The 21,131-nt window shown below is 43.7% G+C and overlaps 1 protein-coding gene across 1 annotated transcript in view; it reads left to right on the top strand.

Moving 5' to 3' along the window:
• LOC130492515 (E3 ubiquitin-protein ligase TRIM7-like) overlaps positions 1-9,139 on the top strand; it is a 119,431-nt gene extending 110,292 nt beyond the window's left edge. The window contains exons 5-8 of the mRNA XM_056866270.1: positions 3,042-3,064; positions 4,774-4,892; positions 5,442-5,474; positions 8,622-9,139. Coding sequence (XP_056722248.1) covers positions 3,042-3,064; positions 4,774-4,892; positions 5,442-5,474; positions 8,622-9,139 — 693 coding nt within the window. The remainder of the gene's footprint in view (positions 1-3,041; positions 3,065-4,773; positions 4,893-5,441; positions 5,475-8,621) is intronic.
• The last annotated feature ends 11,992 nt before the right edge of the window (positions 9,140-21,131 follow it).

Here is a 21,131-nt window from a genome sequence, read left to right as displayed (position 1 = left end):
AGTTATTGGAAGATCCAGAAAATCTTTGTTTTCTTGTGTTATTTTCCCCCAAACTCCTTTGGTAAGATACATATCCATTTCTACCTCTGAAGATACCTTTTTACTGTATAAGTTTGTATAAAATTCTACAAATGTTTCAAGTATCTCCTCTTTTATTCTTGTAATCTTACCCTTCCTTTTGATTTGAGTTATTGGTATTTTTTTCTCCTTCTGCTTAAGTTGCCATGCTAACATTTTTCCCGGCTTATTTGCATGTTCAAAAAATCTTTGTTTATTGTACATGAGTTTTCTTTCAATTTCTTCTGCAATTAGAAATTCATATTGCTGTTGCCAGTTTCTAATCTTCACCTGCTGTTCATATTTACTTGCTTTATCTTGCAACCTACTTAAATATCTTTCCCCTTGTTTTATTTCATCTAATACATATTTTCTCTTGTTCTCCCTTTCCCTATACCATCTTGTATTTTGTTGAATTAGTAATCCTCTAATTACTGCCTTACCAGCATCCCAAACTATATCTTGACGAGTACCCTTATCTATATTTTCTTTAAAATAGTTCTGTATTTCCATCTTCAATTTAGCAACTATTTTAGCATTTTTTAAAAGAAAATCATTAATTCTCCAGGGTTTCTATCCTCTATTTCCCAATTGAATTTTAACTGAAACAGCATTGTGATCTGACAAAACTCTGGGTAAAATTTCTGGATCTTCTGATTTCTCTATTAGGCCTTTCGAAAGCCACAACATATCTATTCTGGAATATGTTAGATGTCTTTGTGAAAAGAAAGTATAACCTTTCTTATTTCCATGTGCCAATCTCCAAACATCAAACATATTCCATTGATCAGTAAGAGCATCAAAGACCCCTGGCAATTTTCCTTCATTAGCCGCTTTTTTCTTTTTCCCAGATCTATCTATCTTAGGTAGTTTAACACCATTAAAATCCCCCATCCAAATCATTTTTTCTATAGCATATTCAGCTAGTAATATTGCTAATTTATCATAAAATATTTTTTGGTTTATGTTAGGAGCATATATTCCCACAAGCATTATCTTCTGTAATCCAGATGTTATTTCAACCAACAAAACTCTTCCCTCCGTATCTTGATAAACAACTCTTGGCTCCAATGAGATAGGTATGTACATAGCTATTCCATTAGTCTTTTTAGTATTATTACACGTCGTGAAGAGTGTACCCAACCTTACATGTTCCAATCTAAATATGTCCTTTGGGAGTATATGAGTTTCCTGTAAACAAATAATGTTAGCATTACTTTTGTGTAGATGGTGAAATATTTTCCTCCTTTTATTAGGAGAGTTCAATCCATTAATGTTCCAAGATAGAACCTGTAACATATCAAAAATCAGTTAGATCCCATAATTTTTCACATTCAACATAAACAACCATATCACTTATTGCCCCCTTCCCCCCATTCTTTAGTCTTCAGTCATCAATTGGAGAGTCCTCAGAGGAGTCTATTGGCAAATCTACACCTCCAGCTGCTTCAGATGCCTTTTCTTCTTCTGGAGATTCTCTAGTTGGAACTTGTTTGCTTGGTTTAGTAGGTTTAACCAAGTCTGCCTCATATCTTCTTAGAAACTGCTCCGCCTTGTCCACTTCTGTATACTTAAACCTTTTTGCCTTGAAAGTGAAGGAGATACCCTGTGGGTATTCCCATCTGAATTGGATTCCACTTAATCTTAAACATTGAACAATCTCCATAAAATCTTTCCTTTTCCTCAGTAGTCTTGCCGGTATTTCTTTCATCACTCTCAAAGGCTCATCTTCAACTTTTAGTGGAGTCTTGTAATGTGTGTTTAGTATCAGATCCCGATGACTCCTTGAGAATAATTGAAGCAGGCAATCCCTAGGTACCTTATTTCTAGTTGCATATGCAGAATTGATTCTGTAAGCTGTCACAATCATCCCAGCAGTTACTTCTTCAGTTTCCTGTAGAAAATCTGCCAGAAGAGTTGAAAGATATCCACGTAAATCCCGATTTTCCACTTTTTCTTTCAAACCACGTATACGCAACGAAGATTCTTTTATCTTAAGTTCAATCATCGCCATCTGGTCTTGTTGTCTCTCGTCTCTTTCAGATGAGGATGCTATTGCCATCTCAAGTTGTAAAAAGTTCAATTTTGTGTAGAAGAGGGCATACATGGAACTGTATGCTATTAGTTGCACTATCTTGTGATGCAAGGTTGGGGTCTCTCGAACAATCCAGTCTGGGGTGTGTTTTTTATAGGGGTCCGGATAATTTTTGCCCTGTTTCAACCCTTTGTCTTCATCAGAACATGTCCAAGGCAGTTAGCGTATCTGTTCTTGCGAAAGGAGGAACTCAGCATTCTCTCCAGTACCTGGAGGTTGGCAACCCTAAGCCTGGCTCCAAAACATCTGCTAACTCTGAGTCTGGTGGGAGGGCAGGAGGCATGCGGGGAATGCGGGGGCCCATAGGGACAAGACAGTGGGGAAGGGCGAGCCTGACATGAGCCCTTTTCTGTTACTAGTAAATTTTCATCTCTGCGCATGGGCTGCTTTCCCCTCTGCCCCGTTACATCTCCAGCCAGTTGCTGTGAAACTCCACCTCTGGAAATGCAGCTCCCCAAACGCACACAACCCCTTGCCCCTCCTGGATAGACTGAGGCCAGGAGGCTTCCATCTCGGAAGGAAAAGTGTGTTTTGGTGTCAACCAACAGTCGGATTTTTGGATCCCCAAAGTTAGCAGAGTGCCCAAAGGCAAAAGTGCAGCAACGCCCACCTGGACTGTGTGCTGTGCTAAGAACAAACTTGCATAAATTCTTTTCTCTTCGCAAACTCATATGAGTCCTTTATTGTTAGGAACTCCATTCCAGACAGGATAAGGTAGAGAGAGGCTTCTAAACTTGTCCCAACTACCGAGGATGGATAGAGATGCAGGATCCAAGTCCTGCCCTCAGGGTGCAAAGATGGAGAAGAGTAGGGTTGGGAGAGAAGGTGTGAAAGTGGAAGGAAGGAAATTTTTATTCTGTCTCTCTCTCTCTCTGCCATTTTTCTTTAGGATGCCAGAAGCTCCTTGCAGAGGTAAGTGGATCTTTCTTATTAACCTTCTTAACACTGGATGTGTGTGTGTGTGTGGGTATCGTGAGAAGAACGTGGTCCTTCAGGGTCATGTCTGAGGGCCAAATCAAATGTAATTAAGATCGTGGCCCCCCCATCCATCCGTCAGTGGCAAACAGCTTAAACACAGAGTCTCGTCAACAGGAAATAGTGAAATAGTATGGGGGGGGTCCTGTTTTGACACCTAGCTGAAAAATCTCTAGAAGAGGGGTCCCCAAACTGTTTGAGGCAGCAGGCACCTTTGGAATTCCACCCTGGTGTGGTGGACACAGCCACAAAATAGCTGGCACAAAATGGGTGCTGCCAGTCACAAAATGGGTGATGAAGCTTACCTTCAATCACACATTGAAGATCTTTTTATTGTGTTGGCAGCTGCTTTGAAAGTAACATTTTAAAAACTACCCCAGGAAAATCAGGGTTTGCGTCTCCTCAGCTTCATTCATTCCACAGAATGGCACTTTAGAAACTTTATTTGGCCCAAATAATGCTTTAGTTGGCATCAGGGTAGACTATGGGGCACTTTGGAAGTGGACACAGGTATGACCACCCAACCAAATCCGATGTGCTCCATTTGTTAAGGAGGGTAGGTTGAGGCTACACATGAGGAAGCAGGAGTTGGCGTGTGTGTGTGCTATGTTTTCATCAGTGTTCCTGCAACCACATGACACTTAAATATGCTGCTCCTACTAAAATTTGTCTTTGGCTGTTTCTATATTGGCAATTTGCCCCACAATCAAGGCTGAGGAAAAGTGCTTTTTGACTTTTTTTCCACATCAGCCATTGGGGCAAAGAAACCCACTATCAGGAAGCAATAACAACAGGGCTTCTGAGCAGCCCATGCTGAGCAACCCATGATGGGGAATACGCAGCTGGCGACCCGAAAATTCGCACCTCTGCTTTAAGTCTTCCCAGGTAGCTTCAGAGGAAAAAGAATTGTCATGTGACATTATTGGGCTCCAAGTTTCTGCGCCTCCCACCAGGCGACATGATTAAAAGGGATGGAAGTAAAAACACTTCTGGGTATGGTGATGTTATGGGACCCGTTTCCTTCCACCATCTCTCAGCTTCACTCTTGAGAACATAAGTAGAGCCTGCTGAATGAGACCAGTGGTCCATTTAGTCCAGCATCAGAGTTGGGTCTGGGTTCCCCTCAGCCAGACAGGCTATTAAAAAAAAAAAAGCAGGGCCCATTTGGCCTCGGGATGCCACCACAGGGAAGAAGGCTCCTTCCTCCCACTCCATACATTTCTCATGTTGAAACCGCCCCTACTAGGGGGCGTTACTTCCCCATTTTTCCTGCTTCACATGCTCAGAATAGTCCACTTGGAGCAGCAAAAACTGAGAAATATCTCCCCCTCCTGTGCAGTTTTCAGCACAGGAAAATGGCTGAGGAGCAGACAAGAGTCTTTCTTCACCCTGTGGTGGTGGCCTGAACTCAAACAGGCTGTGTTTTATTTTTTAATATCCATTCCCCATAGCTGCTGTGCGACTTTGGGGTGTCGAGAGCGACAGTGAGGTGGACGTTGCTCTCTGAAGAGCCTCCCATCTTGCTCTGCATTCAGCCTCAGCCGGTGTCTCTCGGCTTTCTGCAGATTCCTTCCCCAGTTTTGCTGACCTGCTTGGGGGGGAATTCTGAATTGGATGGATGGTACCTTGAACATGATTTTCTCCAGGTATGAAGAAAAGGAGGTGTTTGAAGATCCAGTGGCTTTTCCTCTTTCACTGAAGTGGCGCATCTGGGACTTCTTGGATTTAAATTCCCTTTTGGAGGGCACCAAGAAGCAATTGAAAGGTAATGAACATCAGAACATAAGAAAGGCCATGTTGGATCAGACGAAGGTCCATCAATTCCAGCAGTCTGTTCACATAATGGCCAACCAGGTGCCAGTAGGAAGCCCACAAGCAAGATGACTGCAGCAGTATTATCCTGCCTGTGTTCCAGTGCACCTAATATAATAGGCGTGCTCCTCTGATCCTGGAGAGAATAGGCATGCATCATGACTAGTATCCAAGTTCTACTTAACCTTTCAGCTGAAACTCAGAAGAAATATGTACGCATGTGCCATCAAATCACAACCAATTTATGACTACCCCAAAAAGAGGTTTTCAATTTCAAGGCAAGTGGAAAGCAGAGATTTCTTTGCCATTGCCTTAGTCTGCAGAACGTTCTTTGGTTTCCCATCCAAGTATCAGCCATGCTTTGCTTTCAAGATGTGATGAGGTAGGGCTGTACCATGGCACATTTCCTCCCCAAGAGAAATAGAGGCTATATGTTTTTGTCACAAGGTTTGTTATGGGCACGAGGGTCTGCTGCTCACTTTCATTTATTTTGCTTCCTCAGACACATTGGATTCTGGACTTCACCTGCAAAAAGGTAATTTTTTCTTTTTTTATGAATAATCTTATTAAATTTTATGAGGTACAAAAGGGAAAAAGGGAAAGGGGTAAAACATCCGTCTGCATTAAACAAACATTCTTTTTGGTCATTGATATATATTTCGAATACATTTTAGAGTTTCATATGAGTGATTACATTTTCTGCTTTCTTATTGAAGTTCTAAAAGATTAAAAAAGTGCTTAGTATAGATATTAGATATATTAGATATATAGGTATAAAATGACTGCCGCTTTTCATAAAAGCAATCCACAGAATCAATATCTGTTAGGTTCATCATGAAAAGTCATTTTAGCCATGTTTGCATACTCTAACATCTTATCTTTCCATTCATCAACATCAGGTATGGTAATTTGTTTCCATCTTCTTGCCAGGACAACTCTCGCAGCCACTGTAGCATATTTGAATAGGTCTTTAAATTTCTCAGATAGATCAGGTGGTGTTATACTTAATAAGAAATACTTCAGGTATAGATTTATTTTTTGATTAAGCATTATTTGTATTTCACCTTGAATTTTCTTCCAATACAAATGCAACTTTGGGCAGGTCCACCAAACATGAAAATAAGAACTGTCTGTCTCCCGGCATTTCCAGCACACTCCTAAATTTTTCTTCATACGCCGTTCAATTATTTCTTAACTAAAAAGTTTCACCTTACAATTTGTGTGCTTCTGCTGAGTGTTTTTCCAGAGATGACATTACTAGATGCTCTTGTGTTTTTCCTCAACCTCTCTCCCACCCTGTCACCTTCAGTTCCTTCTTGTTCTGAGGAGAAGGTCTGTCAGGGTGAAAGAGAAGGTGGACTCTGAGGGGATGAAATGCCCCCTTTCGCCTACCTGCCGCCATATTGAAATGAGGAGAGAAGGGTTGCTGGACATCAGCCCTTGAGGGTCTTTCAGAATCCTCCCCATGAGAGGCGCAGACCAGGTTGGGAACCCCATTTCTCTCAGCAGATTTCCCTACCTGCTTTTCAGATTTCCCACAGTTTCAAGGTGCTATAAATTATGTATTGGATCCACGGGTTTAAAAAACAATGTAGGGTTGTGCAAAAAAAAATTTTTCAGTAAAGTTCAGGTTTGGGTTTTTTTGGCCTGGTTTTTTGGATAAACATGAAATAAGCTGAACACCCATACTGGTAAGTTTCGGTATGTGGCTTATTTTTGGGTTTACCAAAAAATTTGGGCCCGTTACAGTCAATGGGGATGTTTTTTCAAAGCTCCTGGGGGGCATTTTTGGAGGTAGAGTCCCCAAATTTGTGGCGTGACTGCAAGGGACTCTCCTTCGATGGTCAACAATTTTATGGGCCTGCACACGGGTTGCCCCCATCCTCCAGGCATTTGGAAGCCAAGCCGTCCATCGGTTTTCAGGTTCAAAAGTTCAGCTTTGCGAGGACTGACAGAAAGAGCCGATTCCAGGCTGATGCCTCAATGTCTGGGGTCCGCCTTCATTTCTGGCTTGCTTTGCATGCAAATTAGCTTCCAAATGGAAGGGAAAGGCTTAAATGCAAGAGAAATAAGGCATGGAAAACATTCCTTTTGATGGCAAATGACAACCTGTGAGCAGTCCATTATTGTGGTCATGAAAAATCTGATTCCAAGAGATGGTCACAGTGTGGGGAAACAAAGCCTCTGCTCAGGGCACCCTTCTTTTGGAAAGCAGGTTTTCATGGGGTGTGTGTGTGTTATTGGAACTGACTGACCACGGGGGCTGTCTGAAGGAGATTACTCATCCACGTTGTTGAAGATATCTCCTTCAGAAGCCTGGTGGGTGGCTGTTGAAGATGGCTCTTTTAGTTGGACGGTATATCCGGATGGGACTGGGTGAGCCCCATCTTTTAAATAACCCTGTCTCAAAAGGGCCCCAACTATGGAGCCCTAACAAAACCAGTCCAAAAAAAAAGAAAGAAAAGGGGGAGAAAGCACAGAGCCATGACTCCAAGCAACAAAAAAAAAGCCGAACCTGAAAAGCCAAATATGTATTTGGTTTTCTTGGGAATTGCCTATTCGGCTTCAGCTTTATCCCCACATTTTGGCATGCAGTAAACCCTAAACCCAAAATTTACCGAAACAGCTAATTTTGGGTTTATTTTCAGTTTGGGTTTATCAATGTGCACAACACTAAAACAGAGCCGTGTTTGTGGAATAGCAGTATATAAAGGCAGAAGTCCTGCCTACCCTTGTGCTGTTTTCCAGTAGTTCACACACAATTTGTGTTTGATGTTTGGGAGAAGAACTATGGGCCATCACTAGGTTTGTGCATATTGTTAAACCTGAACCGAAAATAAACAAATTAGCCATTTTCATACATTTCAGGTTCAGGTTTACCAAATGCTCAAACCTGGGGAGAAAGCCGAAACCAAATAGGCAATTCCTGGGAAAAACCAAATAAATTCAGCTTTTTAGGGTTTGGCTTTCCCCAGGTTCCTGGGGGGGAGCCTTTTTGGAGTCCCCAATTTCACATCATAGCTTGAAGGAACTCTCCTTGCACGACCCCCAAAGTTTGGTGAAGGTTGGGCCAGGGGGTCTGATTTTATGGTGTGTGGAAGGGGCCGCCCCTCTCCTCCATAAAGAATCATTGCAAACTTCGCAATGATTCTCTATGGAGGAGGGGCGACCCCTTCCAGACCCCATAAAATTGGATGCCCTGACCCAATCTTCACCAAACTTCGGGGGTCGTACAAGGAGAGTCCCTTCAAGCTATGCCATGAATTTGGGGCCCTACCTCCAAAAATGCCCCCCGGGAGAATTTTAAAAGTATTACGTACATTTTAGACTTGTAAAAATAATGGCCAGCTGTCTGTCTCTTTCTTCAAGAATCTTGGGAAAAGTAATGTTCCCAATGACTTCACGTTGCAGTTAATCATGGGAAATTGAGTTTTCCCACGACTCTTAAGGGAGGAAGAAAGCAGCCATTAGAAAAGGCATCTTATCTGCCTTCTCTGGAAGCTCACGGGAAGGCTGTTCTATCCTTCAGCAGGTCAGGAGAAAGCAGGAGAGTCTGTGAATCCAGGAGAGGGTTATGAAGAGGTGGGAGCAGGAGAAGGATGCAGAACAGGGCAGAGGGAGAATTCTCTCAACTGAAAATGCTTCTCTTCTTGTCTCCTCATTTTCCCCCCACCCCCAACAGCAAATGTTACTCTGGATCCAGACACAGCCCATCGGGATCTCCTCCTGTCTGAGGATCGGAAAAGCATGAGAGCAGGAGAAAAAGGTCAATCTCTGCCCTGCAATCCTGAGAGATTTGACCAGTTTGGTGCTGTGCTGGGCCGTGAGGGATTCACAGCAGGCCGCCATTTCTGGGAAGTCCTTGTGGGAAGTGAAGATAGCTGGACTATGGGGGTTGCCAGAAAGTCTGTGAGGAGGAAGGGACGCTTCACCTTTAGTCCTGAAGAAGAGATATGGGAGGTGGGGAAGTCGGGGGGCTGCTACATGGCTTCCACAAAAGGCAAAACCCCTCCCTTGTCCCTGACCGGGGAGCTCAAGAGGATCCGAGTCTGCCTGAACTACGCTGGGGGCCGAGTGGCCTTTTTCGACGCTGACCGAGGAGCCCTTCTCTATGAGTTCTCTGGAGCCTCCTTCCGTGGAGAGACCCTCCTGCCCTTCTTTTGGGTGTTTGAAAAAGGCCACCTCAAAGTCTGTTCTTAAAACTGTCTCTTCACTCTATGAGCATCAATAAGGCCTCTCCGGTCTCCCAACCACCAAAACTGACTGGAGTAAAAGGGAGACATTTTCCCTTTCGTTTCCCAACATTCCCTTTTTTCTTTGTGTCTCATTTCTGAAAGCAACATTAACTTATTTCACTTCATAAAGAATAACAGGCTTCTTGTCAAGGAGAGCTCTGAATAGACCCATCCCCAATCAGCCTCCAGTCTCCATTCCTCTCAAGCACAGGAGAACAACTGAAGATCGTGCAGAGGAAGAAGAGGCCCTGCAAGTTTAAATTAATATTCTGGACAACTCTACCAACTATTTTGTCAGATAGCACAGAGAAGCCATTGAAATTCATAAACATCAGCACAACTTTAACAGAAAAGAAGAGAGTTTAAGAATGAATAAGGCTTGGCTTCCTGTCCTGAAAACCTCCAGACTAACAAAGACTACAGTCCACAATAGCCATGCAGATTAGTTTTGGATTTCACACATTAACAGATCACTTCAGGATACAATTGGTTCCATATTAACATACCACACCGTCATTAGCACATTATCTTGATACTTACAGGACAATGACTAGCACATTACTTTTGCAGGACAATGACTCAGCTCAAACCCAACCACTTTCTGACTATATCTTCCTACACACTTGACACTGAGAGACACTGTCCTTCAGTGTTACTCCTCTGAAGATGCCTGCCACAGCTGCTGGTGAAACGTCAGGAAAGAAAATACCAAGATCACGGTCACACAGCCCGGATAACCTACAAGAACCAATGAACTCTGACCGTGAAAGCCTTCGACAAGACCTGTTATAGTTAAGAGCATCTTAATCCAGAGTACCTGAAATATAAAACATAAGTTGTAGTAAATTGAGTACAACCTTATATTATTTCTAAATCTCTCCAACTCATGCTTACCTTAGATTTGTAAAGGTCCTAACTCATGTTTAAGATATTTATATATTTCAGTATGTGTTAACCTATCCAATGTTGTGTGCAGAGGATAAGATATTATAAGCTTTGTATTCTATATTTATGTTTATAGACTTCTGATCATAACAGTCAGCAATGCAGAGCTTATGTGATATATAATTCATTATGTGTAAGCTTAAGGCTATATTAATATTCTTATGGAAGACTCAGTTATTCTCTGGTTTTGCCAATCTCAGGGAATATATTTGCTTGACTAAGAGTCTCCACAAGTAAGCCTAACAGGTTTTGTATATGTGGTATGTAAGCATTACTTTATATGTTCTTTAAGCTTTATTACAGAGAACAGAGATTCTCCTTTTCCCCCAGGAACATCTCTGGCCTCTTATTCTGAGTGTAGAAGCTTCCCCTTTTATGTTGGGGAAACCTCTGACTCTTTACCCTGAGAGAGTTCTCTGGTTGCTTAGAGAAATCTCTAAGAGCATCTAAGAATCCTGTTTCTGGTTCTGAGAACTGGAGGAACCAGTTCTGTAACTTGGGTTTCACAACTTCCATATTTCTCAAGGAAAGTCAAGTCAGACTATTTAGATCATTCAGTGAGAACCCATCAACTCCTGCTAGAATTAATGAGATGTCAGTGTTTCCAAATATGGAACTGATCCAATACTCTTAGACCCCACAGTATAATTGGTAGGAATACTAAGAGCCTCCATTATATGGAATAGTCTCCCAGCAATCATTTCAGATATCCAGCCTTAGCAGGTTATTTTGAAATGAATCTCTCTTAAGGAGAGTCTTTCCCATTCTTACACAGAACTTGTGAAATGGTATAGTTCCATATCACGCAGGATATGAAATAATAGAATGAAATAATAGAAATGAGTTATGGCCAGACAGACTTGCTGCCCTCTCTGTAACTAATTTCTTGTGTCTCACGCAAGAGACAAGGAAGGCTTAGTTTTACATCTTTGCAGATGTTTGGGAGAGTGAGGTCAGTTAGCATAAGCCAACTTCCATCAACCCTGTGCCTTCTGGCTGTTTGATGCTTCCTTTTATTCTCTCAGAGCAGTGGTTATCTGAACTAAGCTGAGAGGCCAGAAGCTTCTGTCCAGGGTGGCTGAATTGGTCACTCTTGATAGTGGCCTTGTCACTTCCATTTGGTCTGTGGAGAAAGCTTTACTATGTATGTGGCATTAAGTCACCAAGTTCACAAGTGCAAGGTCACCATCTGTTGTAATGCTTATGTCCTCTTTACTCTGTATCTATCAGAGAGACCAAAAATCCCCAGGCAGAGATGACCTTCTCATTAATGCCAAGAAGAACACCCTGGATAAGCAATGCCGATATTTTCTAGACTCAGTCATCAAGTGAGCAGCATTACATATTTTAACCTTGTAGCCGTGCTTTAGTCAGCATGAACTTTACTCCACTTTACTGCATCAGTTCTATTCAGAGAAGCCTCAAAATGCTTTTACTCATATGGATTCATAAGGAAATCACATGTTCAGGCTTTATTTATTGCTCAAGCCCATGGCACAGGCTTTTGAGTATTACCTGGAGGTTTGCAAACCCTAGGGATGGAGCAAGCTGACGGGGCAACGCTGAGCCTGGGAGAGAGCTCAGCAGACAGGAGCTGGTGGAGAAGCCAAGTCCTGGAGCAAGGCCGGCAGAAACGTGCTGCCTGTTGGGTGGAGGCAGGCCCTGCGTCCCCTTCAGACGCTTATGAAGGGCATGGCAGGGAACTGGTTGGTGGTGTGTAGGGTTGCCAGGTTCCTCTTCGCCATTGGTGGGAGGTTTTTGGGGTGGAGCCTGAGGAGGGTGGGGTTTGGGGAGGGGAGGGTCTTCTATGCCATAGAGTCCAATAGCCAAAGTGGCCATTTTGTCTGGGTGAACTGATCTCTATCGGCTGGAGATCAGTTGTAATAGCAGGAGATCTCCAGCTGCTACCTGGAGGTTGGCAACCCTAGTGGTGTGAGGTGGGGGAGGAGATAAAACGGAGGCAGACGCAAAGGCTGAGGAGGAGAGTGGAGACTGAGAACTCGCATGCTTCAGGGCTACAGAGTTCCACGTCCCAGGGAGCAAGGAGAGGGTGAGGCCGGCCCCAGCTCCCTTTCTGAGGCCTGAAATTGCAAATGCCAACAGGGGAGTGGAGTAGAGGACCCACCTGTCCTACAGTGGGCCCGCCGCCAACAGGGGGCGCCATGGCAGAGCATCACAGCTACCATATAAAGTTCCCCATTTTGTGAAACAGTACACTGGCCATTTCTAACAATCAATTCCAGGCCATCAATATCCAAATTAGACATAGAAATCAGACTGCTGGTAAATTCTGGAATATGGTAGCTGCAGAGTGGTAGGAATTCTGCCTCTTAAAAATTGCCTTTAAAGTCTTGCTTTCTTGGTTTATTACGGCAGGCTGCCCTCTTGTGGGCAATCTCATTACGTCTTTCACTAAGAAATCACATGTACGACCATCTGGCAATCTACAATCCTTTGTAGATTTGCAGTTACTCGCATTCGATTTCCTAGATCAGGGGTCCTCAAACTAAGGCCCGAGGGCCAGATCCGGCCCCCGGAGGGCTTTTGTCCGGCCCGGGGACCAAGGAAGCCAGTCCCCCCTTGCCCCCCTCCCCAGAGCTTTTCTGGGCTTCCTGGCTGTGTACGCACAACTGGAAGCCTCCCTCCTGCCCCAGTCGCCCCCTTCCCTGCTCCCTCTCCAGCCCAAAACCCCTTTCCTGGGCACACAAGGCATCTTGCTGCTTCGAGTGCCGCCCGGTCGCCCCCTTCCCCCTCTCCCTCCCAGGCCCAAAACCTCCTTTCCTGGGTGCGCGAGGCGTCTTGCTGCCTCGCACGCCGCCCAGTCGCCCCCTTCCTGTCCTGGCGTTCCTGTTTTGGCCACAGTTGGCAGCGTTCTCACGGCTCGGGGCTCTCTCTCCTCCTGGGGGTATCCTTGTGGCCTGGAGGTAATTGTAGGGGCCCCTTGGGGGGGGCTGGGCATATCTCCAGGGAGAAGAAAAAGACTTGTGGCCATTTATGCACAGGAGGTTTTGCCTTGGATTTGCCGCTCTCCAGATGCACATTTTCCCCATCCGAATTCTCAGAACTCAAAAGTAAATCCCCCCCCCCACACACACACCCCAGGGGAGAGTTTGGAGAATTCGGATGGGGAAAATGTGCATCTGGAGAGCGGCAAATCCAAGGCAAACCCTTCCATGAATAAATGGCCTTGGTTTTTACATGCCAACTTTCTCTACCACTAAAGGGAGTCTCAAATTGCCTTACAATCCCCTTCCCATACCCTCCCACAACAGACTCCCTGTGAGGCAGGTGGGGCTGAGAGAGCGCTAACAGAGCTGTAACTTGCCCAAGGTCAGCCAGCTGGCTTCGTGAGTAGGGGTGGGGAAACCAACCAGGTTCACCAGATTAGCCTCCGCTTCTCACGTGGAGGAGTGGGGAATCAAACCCAGTTCTCTAGAGTCCCCGCTCCCAACCACCACTCTTAACCACTACAGGGGGAATGACCGGGCTTGTAAGGAGGATGCTTTTCCGGAGAGCCCCCTTGCGCCGCCGCCTCCTCCCCCGAAACAGTCCGGCCCCCAACAGTGTTTGAGGGACAGTGAACTGCCCCCCTGTTTAAAAAGTTTGAGGACCCCTGTCCTAGATAAACAGATTCTTTGGGAATATTTCTCAGCTCAATAAAGAAACCTCTCTTGTTGGAAACATGAACTGATGCGCTGGAATCTAAAATGAAATTAGATGTCCCATTTATGGTAGCTGCAGAGTGGTATTAGAAATTCTGTCTCTTAAAATTGCCTTTAAACGCTTGCTTTCTCGGTTTATTACAGCAGGCTGCCATCTTGTGGCCAATCTCATTACAGCAATAACACCAAACAGAAATAGTCTGAGGTTTCCTGTCGAAGATTCCTTGCTCTCTGCTTCAAAAGGGGCCCTTTTGTATCACCATTGCCTGGTATTCTTTGGAGGTCTCCCATCCAAATACTAGCCAGGGTCAGGGCTGAGAGTGTGTGACTGGCCCAAGGTCACCCAGCAAGCTTCCATGGTGTAAGTGGAGATTCAAATCTGGTTTTCCAGGTCTTAGCCCAACATCTAGCTAGCCTGATCTCGTCAGATCTCAGAAGCTAAGCAGGGTCAGCCCTGGTTAGTATTTGGATGGGAGACCACCAAGGAATACCAGGGTTGTTGTGCAGAGGAAGGCACTGGCAAACCACCTCTGTTAGTCTCTTGCCATGAAAACCCCAAAAGGGGTTGCCATAAGTCGGCTGCAACTTGACGGCACTTCACACACACAGTCCGACATCTTAACCACTACACCATGTTGGCTCTTCAAATCCAACTGCATGTCTCTTATTATGTTTCCTCAAAGGAACTGTTGCAATTTATCCTCACAACAGCCCTGTGAGGGAAGTGAGGTGAACAGCTAGTGATCTTCGTGCCAGAGCATGGAGTTGAACCTAGGCCTTGCCACTTCAAATACACCACGGTATGCACCACAATACACTGGCTCTGAGTGTTTAAAATCATAATAGTATGTTTAGTTATTAAATAGCAGGACTAGCTACAAGGTATTTTTTGCTGTTTATAACAACAGGACCATGCTAATTATTGCTTGTATCTATATGGGCAAGCTAATCAAGTTGTATTATCACAATTTTTTGAGCTGGTAAATATTATTTATACACTGCTTGTTTCACTGAATTATGGAATCAGAATGTTCTTTATAGCCAACATGTCTAGGGTTGCCAGCTCCAGGCTGGGAAATACCTAGAGATTTTGGGGGCAGAGCCTGAGGAGAGTGGGGTTTGGGGAGGGGAGGGACTTCAACGCCATAGAATCCAGTTGCCTAAGTGGCCATTTTCTCCAGGGGAACTGATCTCTATCAGCTGGAGATCAGTTGTAATAGTGGGAGACCTTAGGACAAAGAAAGGGAACCCACTGAGGTCTTGGTGGTCTGAATCTTATGGAGATAGAGGTGATTCCTGTCCCCTGGGGGCCCTTTTATGAAGGATCACATGTAAAGCTTCTTAAATTCCATGCTGAAGAAGCATTAATTTGTGAAAAACATTCAGAATTCTGGAAGACGTTTCCCATCTATCACTTCCATTCTTCCGTGGAACCGGGGCTTGTTAAATATACAAGCGCCTAGATGACACTACTCAAGACTACTGGATCTTGCATCTCATAAAAGAAGTCTGTTGTGACTCATTTTTGGAGAGTTAATAATTTGTTATACCCTTGTACATATTTTTGTATAATTTTGTGTATATGCTTTCTGTTTGCACCTCACTGTTGTCTTCACTATATTGTAATACACTGTTTGATATTTTTTGCATATAGAGCTGTGCGCTGGTTCTTATTTAGCTACTAGTACCTGGAGGTTGGCAACCCTCCAAGCAGGAGACCCATGAGATTTGTTGGGGAGGGGATCCTATTGTCTCCCCCACAATTGATGGATAGGCCAATATCTCCTCCTGCTTGGCATATGTGGCTGCAGTGATTGGGGGAAGGGGGGTCTATGGCGGTTCCTGATTTCTCCTCCCCACCTGCCTCCCATCAGAAGAAGAGTTGGTTTTTATATGCTGACTTTCTCTACCACTTAAGGCAGAATCAGACCAGCATACAATCACCTTCTCTTCCCCTCCCCATAACAAACACCCTGTGAGGTAGGTGGGGCTGAGAGTGTGACGAGCCCAAGGTCACCCAGCTGGCTTCATGTGTAGGAGTGGGGAAACCATCCCGGTTCACCAGATTACCCTCCGCCGCTCATGTGGAGGAGTGGGGAATCAAACCCAGTTCTCCGGGTCAGAGTCCACCTCTCTTAACCACTACACCACACTAGTGTGTACACAATTAATTTAGATGTACACAATTAATTTAGATCATCACCCACGATTCTGATTGGTTAATGATCTCAGACCCCATAGAATCTTTGGCCATAAAAATAGCAGTTTTAGCCCACATGGCTGTGGAGTCATGATATCTAAGCTCTGGTATCATGAGTCATCGTTGTGACTCTGATTGTCTTGTAGGACAGACAATCTGTCTGAATCCTTGGAAAAGTCAAACCTGAGTGGACTTTGTTGCTGGAGGATTTCAGCTGGAGAATGGTAACATCTTGAAAGCTTGAACCAATGTCTTTACTGTATAGTTAGCTTCTGAATATTAGTTTTCTTGTTTTACTCTTTCACCATCTCATATTATTTTAAAGTATACTTGCACAATTTTACTAAATCACTTGAATTCTATTTCTAGTGATGTTTTTGTCTTCAGGTTGGCTTCAGTCTAATTCCAGTTCCTAGGCCCTGTGGCTACACCTACTAAGCAATTGTTTTGTGAAACTCACACTGCAAGTGTCCTACCTTGCAGGGATGACTTTCCTAGCTTTAATCCCAGGAAGGTTGGAAGCTTTTCCCATTGGCTTCTGGTTGCTTCGGTAGTGCAAAGGGGCTGGTGGCAGCTATGCTACTGAGGGGTGAGGATTCATATCTGAGGTACTTGGTGATTTTGGGTTGACTCTAACAACAATCCCTTGGATTGGGGCTTTTTTATAGTGTTTCTCGGATAGGGCTACAAGGTCCCTGTCCCCCACTGGCAGGAGGTTTTGGGGGCGGAGCCTGAGGAGGGTGGAGTTTGGGGAGAGGAGGGACTTCAATGCCATAGAGTCCAATTGCCAAAGCGGCCATTTTCTCCCAGTGAACTGATCTCTATCGGCTGGAGATCAGTTGTAATGGCAGGAGATCTCCAGCTAGTACCTGGAGGTTGGCAACCCTGTTCTCAAGATAACCTTGGAAGGATGTTCAAGTTCTCTTCACCTTTCCATCCGCAACACTCATGGTGGCGAATTTTCAGGCTCTTGGCTTTATTCTCTGATGAGTTATGCCTGCCAAAACAAGATGGACCAATGCTACAGCTCATTAGAAAGCAGCTTAATATGTAAAACCTATGTTGGCCAATGCATCTGTTCAGCATAGCCTTCATTTCCTATCGCATGTATTCTAAGCAGTTGTAGATGGTAGAAATCATACACCACTAGTTCAAATGCTTTTTTATAAAGCCATTGTGAGTGTAGAACTAGGATTTGGGAGACCCAGTTTCAAATCCCCTCTCTGCCATGGGAGACTTTGGGCCTGTCACATCTCTCAATCTAATCTACCCCACTGCATTGTTGTAGTGCATAAATGAGGTAAAATTAAAAAAAATTAAACTAAAGTGCACATCTGCACATATAAAGAAACAATTGTGTGCTGTACAGACAGTACTTACTTTCCTGATTTTTAGAAAGCTTTTACTCATTATCTCTAGTTGCCATGTACATTCTCTGTGCTTACCCCCTTAGTAATAAATCCTTATTACACATAATTATTTGTAGTGATGTTTTAACCTAATTATTTGTAATTATATTTTTAACCTATCTCTGCCAAGCTCTTGTCAAGTAATGCTTTGTTATGCAAAATTTCTCCCCTTCTCTGGTGAAAGCTCTTCTAGCAGCAGATCAGAGGTAGCCAATGAGGAAGAAAAATTGTTGGCAGATCCTCCCAAAGTTACGATCCAGCATAAGATAACATCATCCATTGTAAATGTATTTTTTGCTTCCTTTACTAGGCTATAACCAATACCTCTGCGTGCAGTAGTGAACTCCATGTTATGCCTGTTTTCTGTGAAACAGTCGTTTCTAAATAATTCACCCTCTATAGTTATTCTAGGGCTTCCGTTTTTCTTAGGCTCTGTAAACCACGGACGATCGTTCTCCGTGATCATTTTCTTTGCTGTGCTTTGCTGGAAAACCCCAATTTGCTAATAAATGAGTATTATTATTTAAAATATTGGACACAACAAAGATGATAAAATTCACTGCTCTCAACGTTCTAGGAATAGAGAGAAGAGAACTGGGTTACTTTTAGTAAAATATTTGTGGATTTACTATATTTATTTATTTTAAAAGTTTATTAGCCACCTTTTCTTCTTTATGGTGCCCAAGATGGCTTACAACACAGGTAAAACACACATAAAACACATTAAAACATAAAAGCCAAAATTTAAAATCACAACTCAGAACTGCTAATAGACTTAATGAAATGCAGTCCTAAATAAAACCGTCTTCAACTGCCTCCTGATGACTGAAAGTGAGGGCTTGTATGTTTTGGAATTGGTCGCTTGAAAGCTGAATGTAAAAATTGTCTCCAGCAAATAGAGCATTAAAAAAAAATTGTCCCACCACTAATATTCCATAGCCAAAGCTGCCTTGTACAGAGTCAGACCATTGGTTGCTCAGAATGGTCTTCTCCAATTTACAGTGGCTCTCTCGGAGCCCAGGCAAAGAAAGGTCCATTCCCACACAGCATCTGGTACACAAGATTACCTGGTACTTTACTACGCAAAAGAGATGGCTCTAATAATCTGTGAGCCCTCTGTTTCTTTGAATTACCTTAATTGTTATAAAATATTTGGGGATGTATTGAAAATTCCTCCTTCTCCCACTGTTCTAGAATCCAGAGTCACCCGATGAAATTGACTGGCACTAGATTCAGGCTGAGGCCTAAATTCTGAAATCTCTTTTCATATGCTTGTGTTTGACCGCTGTGCTTAATGTGCCATGAAAAGGTTATTCCAGAGAGGAAGAGGAAGTGCTTTAGGTACACTGCCAAAAACACACCTTACAATTTAACTGGGACCCTGCCTGTCAGAAATACAAGCCTGTTATAATATTGTGACAGACAGCTGGTCAGTAAAGCTGTCAAGGAACTGTCAGATCAGAAGGATCTGGTCTGATGCAAGAGGCTGAAAGGGCCTGGAAACAGCAGAATGAACTGGATTAAACCAGATATGGCTAGTAGGCTGATGTAACGCTGTGGGTGTAACAGAGGGCCTAATTGATATCTGGGGGTAGAAATGTATAAAACTAAGAAGAATGTGAAGTTCATTGTTCGGAAGCTATTGCCAGGAGTGTTGTATTATACACTGTAAGAATAAACTAAGCACTTTTTAGTAGCTGGAGTCTGGTGGTGTGTTTTGGACCAAATGATAACCCGCTGGCTTCCGCGATACTGCCTCCCAAAAAAATACTCCAAATATATATGGAATACAACATCCTGAAACTCAAGAAATTAATGCCAAAAAAAGAGAGAGATCTGTTTAATGTAAAAATCTATAAGAAACATGTAGGCATAAATTAAATTTAAATTTCTTTTAATGCATTTACAACTACAGATTCACAAACAGTCATGGGAAGGAAGTGGCATTTGTCTCTCATCATGTGAACAGCGGACATGCATAAACATTGAAGGATAGAAACAGACGCGGAAAGTGGAGGAATTTATATGTGAGAAGGCCATAAGAAGGCAGCTGAATAAGATCTAAAGAGAGACGAGGGCCCAACTCGGCATGGAAGCCCTGCACCCTGATCCCAGGTGCATAGGGATAGGATGTTGCTAGTGAGGAGTGAGGGAGATGCACTCCACGCATGCTCAGAAATACCCAGACGTATCCCTGGGCTAAGCATTGCTGTAGAAAACAAGACTCCCACAGTCATGAAAGAGGCAGCCGTATCTTTCTGTAGAGATCTTTTCGTAGAAACATCTTCTTCCCTTTAAAGACTGTCCCAAAGCGGTTAGAAATCTACTTAGCTAATAATCCTTTCTAGTTATTGGCTGAGCTGCTGTGACATCACAGACCATTAAGGGGAAGAGAACACACACACAAACACAGAGCCCTAAAAAAAAAAAGTCACAGTACTGCAAAGCCAGTTTTATGGACTGGGAAGACCTGGGCTGAAATTGCCTCTCACCTGCGTAACTTACTGAGTTACTTATAGCCTGTCCCGACAAGGTTTTTGGGAGGACAAATTACTCCTCTCAATTCTGTAGGTTGCCCTGAAGGGAAGAGGCAAAGGGAAGAAATGCTGTAAAAAAATTTTTGCTGAGTGTCTCGTTCTCCCTGGCTAGGGTTGCCAAAACAAATGTACTGTCCTGCCCTCTAATAGAGACTCCATGGGATGTTGTTTACCAGGTGACTGTTATTTAATCTCCATGCCATGAAAAGCTTCTGCTGCCCATTTCCACACATGGTATGTTTAAGTGCCTTCAAGTTGCTTCCAACCTACGGCGACCCTATGAGTTAATGACCTCGGGGAACATGGAGGGGGAGATCTGCCTTCTCGGGTATACTGTGGAAGGCAATGGCCTTCCACCTCTGTTAGTCTCTTGCCTTGAAAACCTTTCTGGGTTGCCATAAGTCGGATGTGACTTGACAACGCTTTACATCCATCATGTGTTATACCTGGTAGCAACAGGCATGTGCACAGGTATGCATAGATAAGATGTCTGTGCATATGGGTATTTTCCTTCCTTCACTCCCACCCAGAGCACACACCTCCAGCTTTGTAGGAAGATGTGTGCATGCGTGTGTGGTGGAAACGAGAATAATTTTCAGACATATGTCTGAAAACATGGAAAGTGGGGAGAGGACTGCCAGTTTCCTTTTTTAAACTCCCCCTTTCAGACTACAGATGGGGAATTCCACTGCTGAACACTACCCTATGGTGTTTTGTTTGTTATTTAAAAAGAACAAGAAGCTAGCTCTCCAGGCAGCTTATCTGTTTGCCTGCTGTGCTGCTTTTCTACTTGCAAGGAATTTATAAACAAAGGGGAGCATTCAAAACCTTGACACACATCCCATTGGGTATAAAATAAAATTTCTAGCAACAGAGCCAGTGAAGAATCATTCCTAGATTTTGCCTAGTCTGAGATTTAGATTCTCCTTTTCTCAGACTCAACACACGCAAGAACTCCCATCTTGTAATTATCTCTCACAGAGAATCAGCCCCTATTCTGCCATTTGCTCTCTTTTTCTAGTACTTTCTGGTCAGGTCTATTGATGTAGCAGTGCGGTGGTAGAGTCCTCAGGTGGTACAGCAGGCTGAACCGTTTCAAACTGTGTAATGGCCAGAGTGCTGCACTTTGGACCTGGGAGACCCAGGTTCAAATCCCCACTAGTGCCATGGAAGCTTGCTAGGTGGCCTTGGGCCAACCTCACAG

The sequence above is a fragment of the Euleptes europaea genome, chromosome 1 (genome assembly GCF_029931775.1).
Source record: "Euleptes europaea isolate rEulEur1 chromosome 1, rEulEur1.hap1, whole genome shotgun sequence".
Lineage (NCBI taxonomy): Eukaryota > Metazoa > Chordata > Lepidosauria > Squamata > Sphaerodactylidae > Euleptes > Euleptes europaea.
The sequence above is the reverse complement of the archived record's forward strand: the minus strand, read 5'-3'. Positions and strand labels throughout refer to the sequence as shown.